Below are 18,239 nucleotides of genomic sequence, written 5' to 3' on the forward strand. Positions count from 1 at the left end.
GCCCACGACTCCTCCATCCTCGGTTGCCTATCAACGTCATCTGTCTTGCGCAGATCATCACAAGATCCCCATGCTCGAATTGTACAATGGCTGAACCCAGATTCGGGGCTTTGAGTACGGTGGCCCACACCGAGAGCTCTTTGAATTGGATGCTCGGAAACCAAAGATCAGCTCTGCATCTCCAGATCGAACGCCGATCACCTTTTGCATCGTCATACAGGCAACTCGAAGAGCCGCATGCCGGGATGCCGCGGTATTTGTAAGAGCCTCCGAAGTCTAAAGCGTCACTCTTCACCACATGGGATGGAGTACCTGAAGATCTGCGCGGGGAAGATGGCTGATGTGTGGATCAAGCTTGATGGTTTGCGGAGTCCGGAGAGCTTGCCCCAGAGCTTGACAAAGGCATCAAGAATAGCTTGTTTTTCTCCATTGATTGTATCGGTAAAGTTAAGCGCTAGGTGCTACCGGGTCAGTGGATACTGATCATATCACGGAGTTTGCGCCGAGCGGTAGAGCCATGTGATTACATGCTTCGCGGTCGATGGCGTGGGAGACGGGAGATTGACATGGCATCCGTCTAGAACGCGAACAAATATACAACAGGGAAATTTGTGAGAGATTTCAAACAACAATCGAAAATGGAGGATCGTGGAGTGTACAGGGTATGTGATAATGCTCGAAACGAGATGCAAGAGGTTAGATATAGTACAGAAGGAAGCAGAGTGCGCCTACCATGCATTCGCTACAACGTTGTCAATCGAAAACAAATGTACGATGCAGCGCAGCCTAGAAGACACGATCGCTGCCGCTGGCTTCATCAACAGCAACAGTGTTCGCAGGCTTACGCATGAATGCGTCTACGAGAACTCCAGCAGCGACTCCGACGTTCATGCTGTCGACCCCAACATCGATGGCGCTTTTTGAAGGCATTCCACGTTCGATGGTGACTTCGAGGTCAGCTTTTGAGCGAAGATTGGCCCGCAATCCTTCACCTTCCGAGCCCAGCAGTAATATGTGCGGATGCCTGATTAGGGGGCTTTGGACAGCAAGGCTGCCAGAGGTGACTTGTTTGTTCAATGAGCGAGATCTCGCATCGGGTGCGACAGCAGCACAGATTCGCCAGCCAGCTTTGCCGCTATCCGTGATGAAGGCCGATGGTTTGTTGACTGCAAGAATTGGAACCGCTTCGCATGCGCCGGCGCTAGCCTTCGCAAATATGGGAGACTGCAGGTTGGCACATGTATTGACTGCGACAGCGACAGCATCCACGCCATAGAAATGCGCAGTGCGTACGATTCCGCCCAAGTTGCCGGGGTCAGTGATGCCATCGAGGAACAAAACGAACGGGTGTCGCCACGAGGATGTGTCGTATGTCAGCGTTGGGGAAGTCCCGTTGATGTCAGCATCCTCTGCGTTCTGTGAGCCAAGCACCAGTTGCACGCTCCCTGAATCTTTGTCAGGCTTCCTCATCTGAGCAACTGGTGGACTCGGCAGACGAGATGCCTCAAGGACGGCGCCGTTATGAGGCCTGCCCTCACTGATCTTGTCGAGGAGATTCGTATCTCGGTGGTAAGTTATTGGCACTCCGGCATCTTTTGCGAGCGCCCTGATCTCTCTTGCGTCGGAAGTCCTCTCGGCGTCCTTGAGGTGCAATTTATAAAACTTTCGTTTGTTGGCACGCAGTGCCGCCACGATGGGATTAACACCGTAGAGAAATTGGCTGGAGGCGGTGGTGTAGGGTATGGCCATTGGGATATGATCACGCTCTTTGCGCTCTTTCCGCTCTTTCGTTCCTCTGACCTCCTCGCCTGTTGAAGAAGCCTCATTTGCATGGCTATTGCTGTCTCTGCTCCTCATGGCCGGATTTTCGGGTTTGGGGACTGTATGTTGCTGTGCTCTTGAATGTCCAAATCGCGATACACGCCTGTCCCCCTCTCTCCTCGGAGTCCTCTCTTCCCGAAAACCAAGGCCACGTTTGTCATCAACGACCGAAAGCGCATCTCGCCTTCCATTTCCGGGCCGTGATCGCCTGTCTCCATCTCGATTCGACGTAGACTGCTGACTGGCTCTGATGCCGCGATTGATGGCTGATGTGCGTGAGACATTGCGTGCAAAGGTTCGCGGCTGCCATAAAGGCGCTCTGATCCAACACCGTGCGCAGATGCTGGCTGGTGATAAAGGCGAAGGCGTCATAGCGATGGAAGGTCGCCTGTGGAAAGGAAAATTAAGGTCAAGCTCGTCGAGCTTGTGAAAGCATGTGAACGCTGCTGCAGGGCAAGCCAGACCCCGCAAGTCGGTCGCGTCGCATGGAGAACAGGCGCGTCTACCAGCGACCTTCAATTAACATTTCACTTTCGATCACGCGCACTCCCACATATCCCCCTGTTTTGAAAGGTTTGCAGCTGCTATGCGACCACATCGAAGCCCATACGCGCCATTATTGCGAACGCGGGGTTGATCTCTGACACCTTTCTACCTTCTCGCACTTCAGCGCCATTGATTCCACCCACGACTAGCCAGAATGGCCTTCAGTTTCGAGGCCGGCAACTCGTCCTCTGATGACGACGCAGTCGGTGATGTTTCAGCATGGCAGGCAAACGCAAAACGCAAGGAGAAAACGCCCCCGCGACGGACATCTGGTTTCCAGGCGGTGAATCGGCCGGTTCAAGAGCGCATTGCTATGCGATCGACACCTGATCCCGAGTCTTCTCCGCCTAGGACACATGCGCCTGCTGCTCAAATGAAGCCTGTGACAGAGGCTACAGTCATCTCTTCTGGCGAGGAGTCTAGCTCCGAGGAGGACAGTGTCCGTGAGAAGGAAGTTTTGCCTGTCGCCGCCCAACCGGTTGCGATCGAAGAGTCGGGACATGAAGACAATGCGTCGCACGAGCAGGACGAAGAGAAGTTTCGGGACGCTTTAGAGGATCTCGGACACCTCAGGGAGACACCAGAGCAAAATGCCGAGGATGCAGATGAAATTGTTGTCCCGGAAAGCACGCTGGAAGTTTTTATTCCACAAGATGAGATCGACGAGGAGGAGCTTGGTCAAATCGTGGACTTCAGTGCTGGCGGTGATGTGGTTCTTCGCGTGCTGAATGAGCGGGAAGGTGAAGATGGAATGATGGCATACGCAGTCGAGTTCGAGGACAGGCACGCTGACGAGGTACGTTTTGCATGTGATCGCACAAGATTCTTGGTTATATAAAGCGGTGACTCTTGCCGCTACTTTCCTTGTGCATTTCACTGTTTCTCTACAACACTGCGAGTCCGCGACCACCCGACTGACTGTCTACCCAGATCTCATTTGCCGATCTGCTACTTCTTCAGAACGGCCAGGAATCACTCAATCGATTTGAAGTCGAGGCTTCACCCGAACCCGAGCCCCAATCGAAGGGCAAGAGCCGCCGGTCGAGTGAGAGGATGTCTTCGACACGCCCTCGAGCTCGCGCGGCGCCTCGGAAGGACTTCGTGAGCACTATGGATGCGGTCGAGCTCTCAGAAAGCGAGCAGGTATCTGAAAGTGAGGCTCCGCGCGCTCGCAAGCGGCGTCAGGTTCACAATCAGTACCTTCAATCAGCAGAATCTGAAGAGTCCGAGGATGATCTCGAGTCAGATATCCCGTCCAGACGTCGCAAACAGAAAGACGCTGCTCCCGCAAGAAGATCACTTCGCAAAGCCGCTCGAGGAACGCAACTTGATGACTCCGATCGCGACATTATCTTAGGCAACGACCTCATGGATGATGAGGATGAGGACGACGACGATGATGGCGCATTCGTGCTGAAGTCAGATATCCCGGGCGTGAGAAAGCGCACACGCGCGACTCGTAACGGTCGCGACAACCTTAGAGACTCGGATTCCAGCAAGCGTATACGTGCTGGCGAACGCCAGAGTGCTCGCACCACTAGGCACGTCGGGGCAATGCAAGAGGTCGATATTGATAACATCTATCGCTCTGACAGCTTCGACGTCGCCAGGCAACCCCCGAAGCCAAAGCTTGTGGCTGCAAAGGAGACTTTCCAACAACTGCCTCGCAACGACGAGTTCAGGATCCGGCACAATCAGCATTGCGAGACTTGCACTAACGGTGTGAATTTCGCTCCTCTGATCTACTGCCAGGGTTGCACGCTTGCCTATCACAAGCAGTGTCTTGGCCACCGGTCCAGTCGTGAGCACCTGGTGACCAAAGTCGGAGAGAATGAGTTTGTCTTGCAGTGTAGACGCTGTGTCGCATACCCTCGCAAGAAAGACCTCTCAGCTCCGGACCAGGGCAAGTGTCAAGACTGCTACCATCATGGAACAGCTTGTCGACCTTTCCGGAGCAGAAAAACGCCTACGCAAAAACAGCGTGAGCGCGAAGAGAACGACGGCGTGGACCCAGTGCACGAAGTGGACCCTTCTCGGATCAACAATGCAGACAATGTGCTTTTCCGGTGCATCATTTGCTTCCGCGGGTTTCATTTTGAGCACCTTCCTTCACGCTCTGATATGATGGAGCTGGACACCGATGCTGACGCTGAGCAACGCTTCCGCGAGTATAGCCGCGATTGGAAGTGTAAAGAGTGCCTCAACATGCCAGCCAAGGTCTCCGGACTCCTTGCCTGGAAGCCCAACGATGAAGACAACTACGACGATGCCATGGCCATCGACGAAATCAACGAGGAGGAAAAGGCCTATCTCATTAGATGGGAAGGGCAGTCCTATTTCCGTGCGTGCTGGATGCCTGGAGCCTGGGTTTGGGGCGTTACTTCTGTTTCAATGCGGAAAGCGTTTGCGAAACGTGACGAAGCCAAGAGACCGAAAATGCGCACTGAGGAGGCTATCCCAGAAGACTTCCTTCGTGCGGACATCGTGCTTGATATCAAGTTCACGAGTATCGTCGACATTCGCACCGAAGACATTGACAAAGCTCGTATCCGCGAAGTTGATAAAGCTCTGATCAAGTACAAAGGCCTGGGCTACGAAGACGCTGTCTGGGAGACGCCTCCAACTCCAGATGATGGCGATCGTTGGACTGATTTCGTGACGGCATACAACGACTGGGTACTTGGCCGCTATGTACGTCCACCCAAGTCTTCGACCCTCAGAGCTCGTCTGGAGAAAGTACGAAAGACCAACTTCGAAGATCTTGAAAAGACGTCGCAGCCCGAGTCGATCAAGGGAGGCGATCTGATGAAATACCAATTGGAGGGCTTGAATTGGCTGTACTTCAAGTGGTATCAGCACACCAATGCCATCCTCGCTGACGAGATGGGCTTGGGCAAGACCATTCAGATCATTGGCTTCTTAGCTACACTCGTCCAGGAGCACACATGCTTCCCTTTCTTGATCGTAGTGCCTAACTCAACATGTCCCAACTGGCGTCGCGAAATCAAGAGATGGGCTCCTGATCTCCGCGTGGTCGCTTTCTACGGCTCAAAGGAGAGCAGAGATCTTGCATACCGCCATGAGATGTTCCCCGAGAACAGCAAAGACCTTCGCTGCCATGTGGTCGTTACATCTTACGATGCTGCTGCCGACGATAGCGCTCGCAGGTTCTTCCGCAGCGTCCAGTGGCAGGGTTTGATCGTTGACGAAGGCCAGCGTTTGAAGAACGAAAAGACACAGCTATACTCGGCCTTGGGAGCACTCAAAGCGCCCTTCAAGGTTTTAATGACGGGTACTCCATTGCAAAACAATACGCGGGAACTTTTCAATCTACTCCACTTCCTTGATGAAACCCAAAATGTTGAAAAGCTGGAGAAAGAGTACGAGGATCTCGACCAGGCCAAGATCACCAAATTGCATAACCTTATCAGGCCCTTCTTTCTTCGTCGCACCAAAGCGCAGGTCTTGACCTTCCTGCCTCCGATGGCGCAAATCATCCTGCCTGTCAGCATGAGCGTCTTGCAAAAGAAGGTTTATCGTACTATCCTCGCGAAGAACCCAGAGCTCATGCGCGCTATCTTCAGCTCGGAACAGAATCTGGGCAAGGGAGAAAAGGCAAGCTTAAGCAATGTACTCATGCAGCTGCGCAAGTGTCTGTGTCATCCTTTCGTGTACAGCAGAGGAATCGAAGAGCGCCATGACAACTTGTCACTCTCGCATCGGAACCTCGTAGACGCCAGCAGCAAGCTCAAGCTCCTCGAAGTCCTGCTGCCGAAACTTCAGGAGCGCGGCCACCGCGTATTGGTTTTCAGTCAGTTCCTTGACATGCTGGACATGGTCGAGGACTTCCTCGACGGCATGGCGCTTCAATACCAGCGCTTGGACGGCTCGATCAGCAGTTTGCAGAAGCAGAAGCGCATTGACGAGTTCAATGACCCCGAGTCGCAGCTGTTCGCTTTCTTATTGTCCACTCGTGCCGGAGGTGTCGGTATCAACTTGGCAACTGCTGACACAGTAATCATCCTCGATCCTGACTTCAACCCGCATCAAGACATCCAGGCTCTGAGCCGAGCTCACCGTATCGGTCAGACAAAGAAGGTACTATGTTTCCAGCTAGTCACCCGTGCGAGTGCGGAGGAGAAAATCATGCAAATTGGTCGCAAGAAGCTTGCGCTTGATCATGTCCTCATTCAGGAGATGGACACAGACGATGCAGATGAACACGATCTGGTGACGGTACTCCGTCACGGTGCAAGCGAGCTTTTTGAGGACAGCGGCGAGCAGGACATCATCTACGACAGCACCAACGTGGAACAGCTCCTCGACAGAAGCCGCGTCGAGGATAACAACCTCGGAGGCGACCAATCAGCCGAGACACAATTTAGCCATGCCAGAGTCTGGGCGAACACCTCAGGTGGACTCGAAGATGTGGCCCTAGACGGAGCCGAAGAGACAGCTCCTGACCCCAGCGTGTGGGCGAACATCCTCAAGGAGCGTGAGCGCGTCGCCAATGAAGAAGCTGCCGCAAAGGCGGAAGCGCTTGGCCGCGGTCGCCGCAACAGGGATAAGATCGATTACGCAGGTGACAATGTTGGAGACGCAGAGGGCCTTGAGATTTCGCCGCTCAAGAAACAGCGCAAGGCTAAGGACCCCGACGAGAGCGATACCGATTTTCAAGCTGACGACAGTGATGCCGACGACGGCGCCGACGATGGTGAGAACGCGGATACTGACATGTTGGATGCGGACGATATGGGCATTGCTAAACAGAACTTAGGGCGCAAGAAAACCGGTAAGCAAAATCTCCCTCTAAAAAAGCAACTTCCTACACCTGCAGCTACACCTTCGAAACCGAAGCGAGGCCGTCCGGCGGCTGAGAAGGCTGCGGCTACGCCTGCAAAGAAACGGGCGACTGTGACAAAGGCTCCTCCTTCAACGAAGAAGCCTGCGAAGCCACCAAAGAAGCCGAAAGAGCCGAAAGAGCGCGTTAGGCCGGTGCCTGCAAAGACTGCCTCTGCTGTTGCGAAAAAGTCGGCGGCCGAGAAAGAGCAGCCCGAGGCTGTCCAGAAGGCTTCCGCTTCGAGTTTCAAGCAGAAAATGGCAGAAGCAGTGAAACAGAAAAACGCCAAAACGAATTCCTCGAAGGCCTGCATCGCTAGCAACTCGGCTGGTTCAGAAGATGCCACGTCCAACACTCTGGCATCACCAGCGAAGAAGAACAGGCCAGCAGCCTTCAAGCCGTCCGTCAACGGCACGCCAAACCCCCCTATCACCACTGGAAACACAAACGGCAATAAGAACCCAGAGAGAGGCTTACAATTGTGAAACCAGCTCCTCCTAACTTTCGCCGTGCCCACATTCCCCAAGCACAAGTTCCGTCTCCAGAAGGCATCTCAACCCCGATCAACAACGGCGCACCTCGTGAACAACCTCACTCTCTTGAAGATTACATCAATTGCATGGCATGCAAGACACGGCATCTACTCGGCTCTTGCCCTCTGAAAACCGCTGGCGTAGAGTATTGCAACCTTTGTGGCATCGCCCACTACGGTCACTCGCGTGTGTGCCCTCACATCACGTCAGAGACTCAGGTATGAACACCTTTACCGATCTGAACCAAAATCATGCTGACTATGAAATCCCTGCTAGGTGCGCGCAATGCTCGAAGCCCTCAAATCGTCACACGAACCCGAACACCTCGTTGCGCAAGCCACTCGCTACCTCAAAGGCCTCAAGGGCAACCTCGTCCAGATGAAGAAGCACAAACTCGCCAAGGAGCGCGCTAAGGAGGAAGCGGCTTCAAATACCGCGGCTTATCCTCATCAGCATCAACAGTACGATTCGAGAACTCAGTGGAAACAGCCCCCTGGGCCCCCGGCTGGGCCTGGGTATTATCAGACGTATGGTTGGTCGGCATAATGGGACTTTGTTTCAATAAAGGAAAGGGAGTGTAGCAGTGTATAGAGGTGTGTTGTTAATGAACAGAAACGAACATATGATCGAAGTGCTGTCCTTGGGTGAGAATGTGACAAGCTTCAGTGGGAACGGGGCACCTAAAATCGAATGTTTTCGTGATCCTCATGCCCAAGGGTAAAGCTAATGATTCGTCTCAACACTTCTTGCTGCCCCATATGAAGCCTATAGGAATACCATCAATGAGCCCAAGACCGCCAACATCCCAAGCGTAGAAACCGCGACGCGACCCGCTGCACCGGTGGAGGCCTCGCCCTCGGCAGCTTCGGAGCCTTCATCGCCTGCGCTTCCGCCATTGCCAGCAGTGCCATTAGCACCGCCACTCGAGGACCCAGCATTCGCCGCCGAGGAATTGACTGTCGCCATCTCGCCGACAGGAATATTAGCCAAAATGATATTCAAAGCGCTCAGATCCTGCCCAAGACCTTCCGAGCCGTCCCAGGTGCTGTTGCCCCAAGTGTTACCGCAAGTGGTACCACTCTCGCCGCCCGAGCACTGCATCGCAGCGCCCATTGCAGACTCCCGCAGCAGGAAGTCGATGCGCTCGTGCATGCTCCAGGCGGGCACCCTGCCGGCGTCGGAGACATTGGCAGGGTTAGAGATGTTGACGGGCCGGTCGTAGCTGAAAGTATTCTGGTCGTCGGTCAGGGCGAGGGTTTGCGCGAGGCTGCGGCCGAGGATGGCGCGGTAGGCGAGCTGGTCGGTGTTGCAGTTGCCCCGGGGCGCGCAGGCAACTTCGGTGAGGGTGCCGTTGGTGACGGCGCCGTGTTCGGGGTTCGCGAAGGTGGCGTTGAGGGCGCCGACGGTGGCTATCCAGCCCCTGTTGCCTGCTGTTTGGGTCTTGGGACTTGTTAGTGGATGGTTTGTGATAAGTTTGGTTGGCGATGGGCTCTTACGTGGTTCCAAATGTACACTTCGCCGGCGAGGTAGCTTGCGATGTCTGCTGTCCATTGGATGTTATTGATGTCTGAGCAATTGTCAGACGTGCTGGAGCCATCATACACAGCCCCGGGCGTGGTGGAGTTAATATCGGCAATGAGGCCGACTTCGATAGACCACATAAAGACCCTTTCAGCCCAGTCTGAGTAGGTATCGTTGCCCGTGAAACGCGCGAGACGAGCAGCAAGCTGGTAAAAGTTGCTGTTGGACCTAGAATTCTTGTAGTCGTAGCCGGCATTGAACGCAAAGATCTGCCAGCGTAGTCCGCCGTTGCAGGAGCCCTCGTCCCACCGGGCAGCTTGGGCGTCGAATACATTCGTTGAGATCTCTTCCCAGGTCGTGTCCAGGCCCGATAAAGCGTCGGACGGGAAGCCGTACTCTGCCGCTGTCATGGCGGCCAACGCCCAGGTGGTCTGGTCATCATTGCCCAGTGTCTCTGCTTGATCCGCGGGAGCGAAATCGCGCGAGTCGCCGAGCTGGGAGCGCAGAGCCTGCCCGATGATGTCGTTGTACGAATCGTCGCCAGTCTGATGCCAGTAGTGGATCAAGGTGTCCCAGGCAAGGCCACTCTCCCAGAAGTAACACGGTTGTCCAAACAAGCCTGTAGTGTTCGTTCCGTTGGAGGAGTAGCGGCTCACGACACTCTCGGCGATTGTCTTTGCAGCATCGTTGATCGACTGCGTATCATTCAGGTCAAGGTCAATCGCCAAGCTGTGCCCTACGAGCAGAAGACCCGGAACCAGTGATGCTTTGGAAAGATGCATCGTTCAAACGACTAAATTGAGATATTGGTTGGTATAACAGTGGGGCCAAACCTAGAAGAGGGCATGTTCCTATATATCACGGTCAACGGGCCGAAGGATTCGCTCTGCCCTGGTCATGAATCTCGTCTCTCCACGGCCGTGCGTCGAAGGATCGCGCTACGCGGCGCGTTCTTCTTCGGATGAGGCGAAGCAAATCTACAGACCCAATATTGGAGCGGTAAGCTCTTGGCCCGCTCGGCAAGCAAGCTGTGACTTCATGGCTCTAAATACGAGCTGCATTGTATATCGAGGAGCCTATTGGGCGGTCTGGTGGCGTTCCTGGACCACAGGATGAGACTTTGCTTGCCGCTGGATGTCACCGTCGTGCTTGCGTATTCGAAGCGGCAAGCAGGCAGCAGGATTATTGCTCGTCTCGTAGTAGGTAGGCTTCCTCCGCGGAACGTTTGCTGGTCATGTGGCTCGGACTCGTCGTTGGCAGATCCCCTGCCAAGCACCATTCAACGGGGCGGCGGCAAGATGTTGCCGGAGTGCCATAGACCAAAGCAACAACATCAGGAGTTCTATGAAGCTGAAGTAGTGCTGATTAACTATGGGTAGATCTTGAAGGTATTTATCCGGAAGGACATCTGCCTTCCCGTGGTCAGTAATTGCTCAGAGTGCCTTGGGTAGGTCTGCGAACATATCTGCCTGAGGCCTCCACGCCAGTCCCAAAAGAGCCGTATGCGACTCCGAGGCTCGACGATGTCGGTAAATGTTACATTCGTTCTGTCACAGCTCGATCGGCCCTAAACACTTCCAACCACATCTACTCTACGTTACGCCTTCACCTCAGCCCCAGACCGAAAATCCAAAAATGGGCACCGAAACCAACATCCACAAGCTCTCCCAACCCGTCCCCGTAGCCGACACCCTCGCCTCGCAACAGAAAGATTACGACTGCACGCCCTGCCGGCTCATGGGTACTTGATTCACCCCCTTCGTACCTCCCCACGACCCCCCCCACTAACGTATTTCCTTACGCAGGCAGCGCAGCCTTCACCGGCCTCGGAATCTACAGCTACGCCTCGGGCATGTCGCAGCTGCGGCAGCGCGAGATGGAGATCCTCAAGAGCGGCTCGCGGGTGACGATGGGGATGCGGAAGGGCGGGATTTTCGGGCTGAGCGCGGTTTTGGTTGGGATGGGCGTTTACCGGTTGAAGTTCTAGGGCAGTTGGCATGCGATGCGAAAGATGAAGGAAGACATACACTGGTTTGAGTGAGGCCTGAGGCCGAGGTCTGAGGGGCCGAATCGCATACCGGATTATGGATGAGGAAGGAATGAGGGTGCAGTACTGCCGGTCCGATACTCCAAGAGGATTACGCCCGAGTCCGCTACGGCACCGGGTCGAGAGGATGTGGTGCGAGAAGCCGCACAGGGGAGGTTCATGCAGCCGTGTGGAAAATCGCTAGGACGAAAGGTCGATCGGCATGCCACGCCACGGTCTCATAATCGACGAGGGGATCACGGATACCAGGAAGCCATTCAGGCCGGGTATCAAATCCGGCTTAACTCAACTCAACTCACCACCGTGAAAGAACGTAAAAGAACATATCATCAAAAGACACCAAAGCGTGCCCATTACGACGTATCGCAATATAGAGTGGGTATTTACATTTAAGAAACCAGGTTCCCTCCCAACCCGGTGCCAGCTCACGATATGCACCGAATGCGTCTTCGTCCATTGCCATCCTCCTCCATGAAATGCGCGTCGCTCGACTTAACGCTCCACCAGAAATTCCCTTCGTGATTGATGATCAAAAAAACTCCCAACAAATGCATCGCTTGCAATCCTCTCGTGCGCGTCGTGACTCCATTGAACATGCATGCAGTCTTGTCAGACTGGTGCCTGGTGTGTCGTGATTCCGTTTCCCCTCTTGACAAAAGAAATTCCTTGCTTGCTAGACGGCATTCGCAGATCAGACGTGCCTTCCCTTCTTTCCTCCTCTGCCGCCGCCGTCTTTGCGGTTTGTGTCGTTTCCGTCAGGGTTCAGGCCGGAGATGTCGAAGAAATCTGGGTAAGGCATTTTGCGTTTGCTGCCGGCTCCGGAGCCAAGGTTGAAGTTGAATGTCGGGCCGGTTGAGGTGCGGTTGCTGTCTCGGTTGCGAGTGTGGCGGGATCTGGAGGAGGCTTTGGGCGCGACGCGAACTGTGTTGTTGGATGCTGGGTCCACGTCCATGGTTTGGCTGTCTTCCCGATTGTGGTTGGTGGGGTACGCCTGGGCGGAGCGGAAGGAGAAGTTTTCGAGAGCGGGTGCCGGTGTTGAAGTGGCAGGTGCGGCTTGGGTGGGCGTGTGGTTTTGATGCTGAGGTTGCGGTGCATGCTGCGGCGGCTCAGAAGCCCTTCTTTGCTGCTCTTCCTCCACTAGGTCGCTTGATGTCGGGTTTCCCATGGGCTTTCGTTGTACCTCCGGCGAGGAGCTCCTAGTGTCGGCGACTTCTTCTTTGCCACCATCGTCCTCATCCTCACTTGCCTTGGGACCATCATCGAGCCTCTCCGTTGCCCATCTTCGGACCCTCCAACCTTCACCGTCCATCAAACCCAAGTTCTCCTTGTCCAAGAAGGCCAGCAGGTCGTCCAAGGCATCCTGATATCCGGCCTCGCGAGCGCGGGTGTTCTCGGCGGCGGCAGTCTTGTAGAGGTTGGTCACTGATAGGGCAGCGGCCTTGAAGTCCGATAGTAGTTGGTGGGTCTGCTCGTTTCGGCGGCGTGTAGTGGGCAGCGAGGAAGAGAGGTGACGCATAGAGTCCATGATGACGGAGCCAGCGGAGGCGTGGTACGAAATGCGGTCTGGAAGAGCTGGCCTGAGCTGGCCTGGTTGGCGTAGCCCGGTATCAGTTGGCGTGGTGCAGTGTTGGTCGGCCTGGACTATATTAATGCAGGCCCAGCGGAATGGGCGTGTGACACGGGATCTGCGCCGGACAGCGGGTGTTCGCAGGCGCCCGCTAGGTGCGTGCGGGTGAAAGAAGGGAATGCGGCCTCGGTTATTCCGGGAGATGGCAGGCCCCGGCGGGGTGATGCTGCAGGTGTGGCAGAGAACGTGTACTGTACAGCCGATGAGGCGTAGGAGTAATGGTACAGAGTAGAGAGCGCGCGTGGAGTGGTGTGTGCAATGGGCGTGGTGTTGGTCGTAGTGGCTCAGCATCCCGCCCGCAAGGTTGACAAAGAAGCTTCCAGGTGCAAGCGCGGGCGGCCTGCGCTGGCTGTGACTCGTCCAAGCCCGCCCGACTGGCGGGACCGTCCGGCGGCCGCTGGTGGGGCTTGCCCAGGCATGTTGTCGTCACGCTCAAAACATCCAATTCCCTCTTGCCCATCCACCCATGCCGGCGCTTGACGTTGTCTGTGTGTCAGCACGGCCGCGTATGGACATTACCTGATATACCCGCCCATTTCCATCGCAAAGCCCTAACACAAGCACTCGCCATGCCGTCTGTCACCTCCCTGGATTCGGACATGCGCAACTTGCGCCTGTCCCGCTACACCCCGCAGGCAGCAAACGAAGCGCGATCCTGGATTGAAGATACCCTTGGTCGCTCCCTACCTCCTGGCGATCTCCTGGCTGCACTGAAAGATGGCGTTGCACTATGTGAGCTCGCGAACCTGGCCTTACCGCCTCCTGGAATCAAGTTCAAGAAGAGCCAGATGCCCTTCATCCAGATGGAGAACATCAGCCATTTCCTCAAGGCATGCGAGATGCCCCCTCTCAACATGCCTTCGCACGATCGCTTCTTGACTGTTGATCTTTTCGAGGGAAAGGACCCTGCACAAGTCCTACAATGCCTGGGAGCCTTCTCGCGGCAAGCGAATGCCGCAAACCCTTCCACCTTTAGATCTACCATCGGACCAAAGAAATCTGGCGGCACGCTTACGCCGTCTGCTTCTGGTACTATCTCGTCGAATGCGTCCGGCTCCATGCGGCACAGCCCCTATGGCAGGCCTTCGAGTCCTGTCAAACCATCTGCCGCGATGCCTTCCCAGGGTCGCGCCATTTCCCCTGCCTTGACTGGTGGATCGAACGGTTCGCAATCAGGCTCCGGCAAAAACACTGGACCGGTTTCTTCATGGAGCAGCAAGGCAGACGAGGGCGTCACCGCACCGGCTTGGAACATCGCGCAGTACGGTTTCATGGGAGGCGCGTCGCAAGGGAATCAAGGCATCAGCTTCGGCGCAAGGCGGCAGATTACTAGTCAGTCGCCTACCGTACCCAGCTTTGCCGAGAAGGAGCGCAAGCGTAAGGAGAAGGAAGAGGAAGAAGCACGGTTGAAGCAGCAGTCGGAAGAAAACGAGCACAAGCGTCGGGTGGAGAGGGAGGCCGAAGAGGAAAGGGAGAAGGCAGAGGAGGAGAGGCGCTGGGAGGAAGAGACTCAACGTCATCGTGAGGAAGAACGCCGAAGAGTTGAGGCTCAGAAGCGCCAGTGGGCGGAACAGGAGCGCAGGTGGCAACGGGACGACGAAGAACGCAAAAAGGAAGATGCCGAGATTCAGCACTTGATGAAGAAGAGCGAGACGCCTGGGAAACCGGCATCGTCTTCAAGTAGCATTTTGCGGGGTCAATCGCTGGCAGATTACCAACGAGAGCAACGTGCGTTGGGCGGCGACACAGACGGCCCTGTTGAGACCCCCGAAGGAAAGCGTGTCAGGGAGTTGGAAAAGCAGCTGGAGGAAGCTCGAGAGCGCGAACGGCAGTATCAAGCAGAGCGAGAAGAAAAGCTCCGCTCTGGAAAGGATTGGTCACGGCCTGGAACAGCGCAGACGGATCGACCGTCAAGTGCGCAGCAGAGCGAGGCCAGCTGGACCGGCGACGAAAGGGAGTATTTGCGAGGTCAGTGGCAGGCAAACCAGGATCGCTCAGCCGGGAGCGGTGCAGCGAGACAGGGGGAAACACGTGCGCCACCGTCGCTGCCATCGCGCCCCCTCCCTGAACCGGAACCTGTATTTACAGCAGACGAGTCACTTGATGAGCCTGAAGAGCGCCCTACGCCGACTCTTCCGACACGGTCTTCTCAGCCTCTCCAAATATCCGATTCGAGCAATTCCATGCCGCATTACGACCCGTCGAGCGCACCAACCTCCTCACCAATGGGTAGCGGCAACCGCCCTCTACCGTCTCCACAGCCCAAAGAGTACGAGCCATACAGTCCGCCTCAGCAACGCCAGACCCGCACAGAGACCTACCTTTCCGCCAACCCTGCCCCTAAGCCTATGGGACCGCGCGTTTCCGCATCGGCTGAGGCAGGAGATACTGCTCTCGAGCAAGCTGCAGACCGCGACCGCCGTATTGCCTCCCAGCAAAAGACGAACGCCGGCGGTTGGGCGTCAAAATCTCTGCTCGAGCGCGAGATGGAACGTGAGAGAGAAAGGCAGAGGGAGTGGGAACGCGAGCAGAAGGAGACCGCCGACAGGAAGAAGGACCCGAGCCAGGGTTCCGGCGAAGGTCAGAGCTGGGATGTGAACCAGTATGGTTACACGGGCGGCGACAGCATGAATAGAGGCAGCTCGTCAGGGAGCGGCATCGCCATGGGAGGCAGGCGGCAGATCATTGGCCCGAGGCCGCAGAAATAGGATGGTCGAGATGGTGGTCGCAGATGGTGGAGGCAGCAGACAATAGCGGGCGATTTTGAATAGACACTTAAATTATTGTAATGCAATCACGAGAGTGAAATCGAGTAGCCTTCTGCAACAATACCGGGAGACAAAATTCCTGTCGGCAGGCGGCACACGACAAAGGACGAGCGGTGGCTGAAGATTAGGCTCATCCCGACGTGTTTGGACTAGACAAAGAGCGGCGGCGCCAAGTGGAGCGTCCCCAATCTAACAGCCCTGCAGGCCGCCATCGCGTTTCGGCTAGCAGCCTCAGCAGCCAACGTCGCAGACTCCGTCTCCATCCGCTGCGCCCTGCGTGTGCGACTCCACCAGCCTGAGGCCTCGACCGGCGCTGCTGCGTTCAACTCACCTGACTGCCACACCACGCTCGCCTCACTACTACACTCCCACCACCGGCCCAACTACCGTCACTCGCTACTACTCCACGATCCTTACCCCTCATCGCAACATCATCCGCCTGCACGCCAGTCGATAGCGCCGCGGAGAGACAGCACCCGGCCCCGGATTGCGACGAGCACACTCCATACGCCGGACGCGCAAGCTGCAGACATCCGCTTTCTTCACGGATTGACATTGCGCACAACGGCGCCCTAAACACGAGGGATAGCCTCTCGACTGTTCTCATCTCCTTTACAACTCACCACTCAGCCCAGGCGGCCACACAGCGAGCGCGGCTGGCTCGCGGCTTTGCCATCTCTACCCCATCACTCCACCGGACACATTCTCCGACATGGCCCTTTCAGACGTCCCAGTGACCCGCCGGTCAATCACCATCTCTTCCGAAATCGAAAGGACCCTTCGCACCGTCTTCAAGCGCTGCGTCAGCTGTCCCGACGAAAGCCCATCCTGCCCGCCATGCAGCAAGAACGAGATCTGCTCTCTAGTCCCCGCGGATTGCAACAGCTGCGCTTCCATGGTATGCGTCGATAACCCCAGCCCATCGCCTTCGAGCTCTGGACCGAATGTTGGCGCTATTGCGGGCGGTGTTGTCGGCGGTATCGCATTCGTCGCCATCGTTGTGTTCCTACTTTGGCGCTTCCACATCAAGAAGAAGAGGGCGCAACAGGAGCTGGAGGCAGAAGAGTGGGAAGGAGACGATATCGCACAGCAAAAGACCACGCATTCATTCCAGGCCATGCACCAGGATGCCGCCTCAACAAGGACGAGAGGCTCGCTTTCAAACAGCATCATCAGCCGCATGAGCAATGTCATTCACATTGCATACATCCCCGGTGTCACCAACAGAAATGGCAACGGATCTTCTCACAACAGCATGACGCCTGTGCCGCCTATCCCTGCAGCTCGCCGCGATCTGGCTCGCTCTCCCCTTGCCAACGACGATGGCGCACTGTTCTTTAGGCCCGGCGATCTGCGCGACAGCACATATTCTGGATCATCAGACTTCACCGACCGCCGCGATACCCAATATACTCGCGCCTCTATCACACCTTCCCTTGCCCGTTCCTCTATCGCTTCCGGTATCTACACCAACAATGTCGACCCCATGCCTGCGCAGCAGGTTGTCCGCGCCGCACCTCGCATGGTCTCCGTGAAGACCTCAGCCTCGCAGTCTCCTCAGTCCGAAAGCCCCGGCTCCGCTTCTGCAAACGCACCCACATCCTCACCAGAGAACGCTCAATTCGCAGCTGCGGCAGGCATGAACAAACCAGTGCAAGTCATGATGCCTGGTCAGGCCGCGAAATCCGGCACCGGCTCAGTAAAAAGCAATGCATCCTTCGGCAAAGCGCAGCAGATCACAGTCGCTGGCGGCAAAGGCAAAAAGCCCGTTTCCCGCGAAGGGAGCCAGTCCAGCAAGCACGCCCCCAACGTCTCCTCCCCGCTCGCCGAAGCCGAAACAACTGAACCCGCCCAGCTGAGCGTCATCAAAGACCGCTCGCCCACCTCCCTGTCACCCATCAACGCCTCTCCCGCCAGCCAACCGGCCAACAGCCCCTTCTTCGACGCGACCGAAGCTCCCTCCGCACTCCCCTCCGCCACCCCGCGACCCAACCCCTACGCCTCCATGGCCTCCAGCGTCACCCGCAGCCGCGAAGACAGACCTCGCCGTGGCTCGCGTGGCCCGGGAGGTTTGAGCGCCGTCATTGAAGAGGCCACTAAGAGGGCTTCGCAAGCTGCCAACCACGACGGTCTGGGCGGACAGAGGGACTCCAGCCCGTTCAGCGACCAGAATCGCATCAATTAGACTGGGCTATTTGGAGGGCAAGAAATTTCACTTGACGGATTCGTGAGCGGGCCTCGGGATTTTTCGTGGAGAGGGAATATTTTTATGAGCTTATGTCTAGTCTAGCTTTTCCTTATTGGTTTGCTATCTCCTTGGTCGGTTTTTGTTGATGTCCTGTTCTCATGCACACGCCGCCGCGAACCTACCGCGGCCGCGCCCATTCACGAAGTCTTGCCCACGCGCATGCCATTTTGGTCTTTTTCTGTCTTTTCCCTTTCGGTGACCGGAGTTGCAATTATCTTCATCCCAGCGGGCCAGCCAATCGCGCCGCTCATCCTCTTCTTTACTTTCTCCGGAGGATGTAGAACGTAG

The 18,239-nt window shown here is 56.1% G+C and overlaps 7 protein-coding genes across 7 annotated transcripts; 4 read left to right on the forward strand and 3 right to left on the reverse strand.

Annotated features, from left to right (window-relative positions):
• Positions 1 to 786: 786 nt before the first annotated feature.
• Positions 787 to 1,857, reverse strand: WHR41_07512 (uncharacterized protein; the record flags this gene model as incomplete). Its single annotated transcript, XM_069376116.1, has 1 exon — positions 787 to 1,857. One exon carries the CDS (start codon positions 1,855 to 1,857, stop codon positions 787 to 789), a length of 1,071 nt encoding a protein of 356 aa, XP_069226850.1.
• A 490-nt stretch (positions 1,858 to 2,347) lies between these two features.
• Positions 2,348 to 8,371, forward strand: WHR41_07513 (uncharacterized protein). The gene is made up of 5 exons (XM_069376117.1): positions 2,348 to 3,163; positions 3,298 to 7,081; positions 7,145 to 7,159; positions 7,699 to 7,958; positions 8,017 to 8,371. Exons 1-5 carry the CDS (start codon positions 2,522 to 2,524, stop codon positions 8,284 to 8,286), a joined length of 4,971 nt encoding a protein of 1,656 aa, XP_069226849.1. The 5' UTR covers positions 2,348 to 2,521; the 3' UTR covers positions 8,287 to 8,371.
• WHR41_07514 (uncharacterized protein) lies at positions 8,286 to 10,213 on the reverse strand. Its single transcript, XM_069376118.1, has 2 exons — positions 9,237 to 10,213; positions 8,286 to 9,180 (listed from the first exon to the last, which is right to left on the reverse strand). The coding sequence occupies exons 1-2, from the start codon at positions 10,041 to 10,043 to the stop codon at positions 8,506 to 8,508; spliced, it is 1,482 nt and encodes a 493-aa protein (XP_069226852.1). The 5' UTR covers positions 10,044 to 10,213; the 3' UTR covers positions 8,286 to 8,505.
• A 448-nt stretch (positions 10,214 to 10,661) lies between these two features.
• Positions 10,662 to 11,721, forward strand: WHR41_07515 (uncharacterized protein). The gene is made up of 2 exons (XM_069376119.1): positions 10,662 to 11,002; positions 11,067 to 11,721. Exons 1-2 carry the CDS (start codon positions 10,795 to 10,797, stop codon positions 11,246 to 11,248), a joined length of 390 nt encoding a protein of 129 aa, XP_069226851.1. The 5' UTR covers positions 10,662 to 10,794; the 3' UTR covers positions 11,249 to 11,721.
• Positions 11,722 to 11,999: 278 nt separating this feature from the next.
• Positions 12,000 to 12,833, reverse strand: WHR41_07516 (uncharacterized protein; the record flags this gene model as incomplete). The annotated part of the gene is made up of 1 exon (XM_069376120.1): positions 12,000 to 12,833. One exon carries the CDS (start codon positions 12,831 to 12,833, stop codon positions 12,000 to 12,002), a length of 834 nt encoding a protein of 277 aa, XP_069226854.1.
• Positions 12,834 to 13,504: 671 nt separating this feature from the next.
• On the forward strand, positions 13,505 to 15,643 carry WHR41_07517 (uncharacterized protein; the record flags this gene model as incomplete). Its single annotated transcript, XM_069376121.1, has 1 exon — positions 13,505 to 15,643. One exon carries the CDS (start codon positions 13,505 to 13,507, stop codon positions 15,641 to 15,643), a length of 2,139 nt encoding a protein of 712 aa, XP_069226853.1.
• Positions 15,644 to 16,415: 772 nt separating this feature from the next.
• On the forward strand, positions 16,416 to 17,888 carry WHR41_07518 (uncharacterized protein; the record flags this gene model as incomplete). Its single annotated transcript, XM_069376122.1, has 1 exon — positions 16,416 to 17,888. One exon carries the CDS (start codon positions 16,416 to 16,418, stop codon positions 17,886 to 17,888), a length of 1,473 nt encoding a protein of 490 aa, XP_069226856.1.
• Positions 17,889 to 18,239: the final 351 nt, after the last annotated feature.

This window comes from Cladosporium halotolerans (genome assembly GCF_011745625.1).
Source record: "Cladosporium halotolerans strain TM138-S3 chromosome Unknown Sca32, whole genome shotgun sequence".
Classification (NCBI taxonomy): domain Eukaryota; kingdom Fungi; phylum Ascomycota; class Dothideomycetes; order Cladosporiales; family Cladosporiaceae; genus Cladosporium; species Cladosporium halotolerans.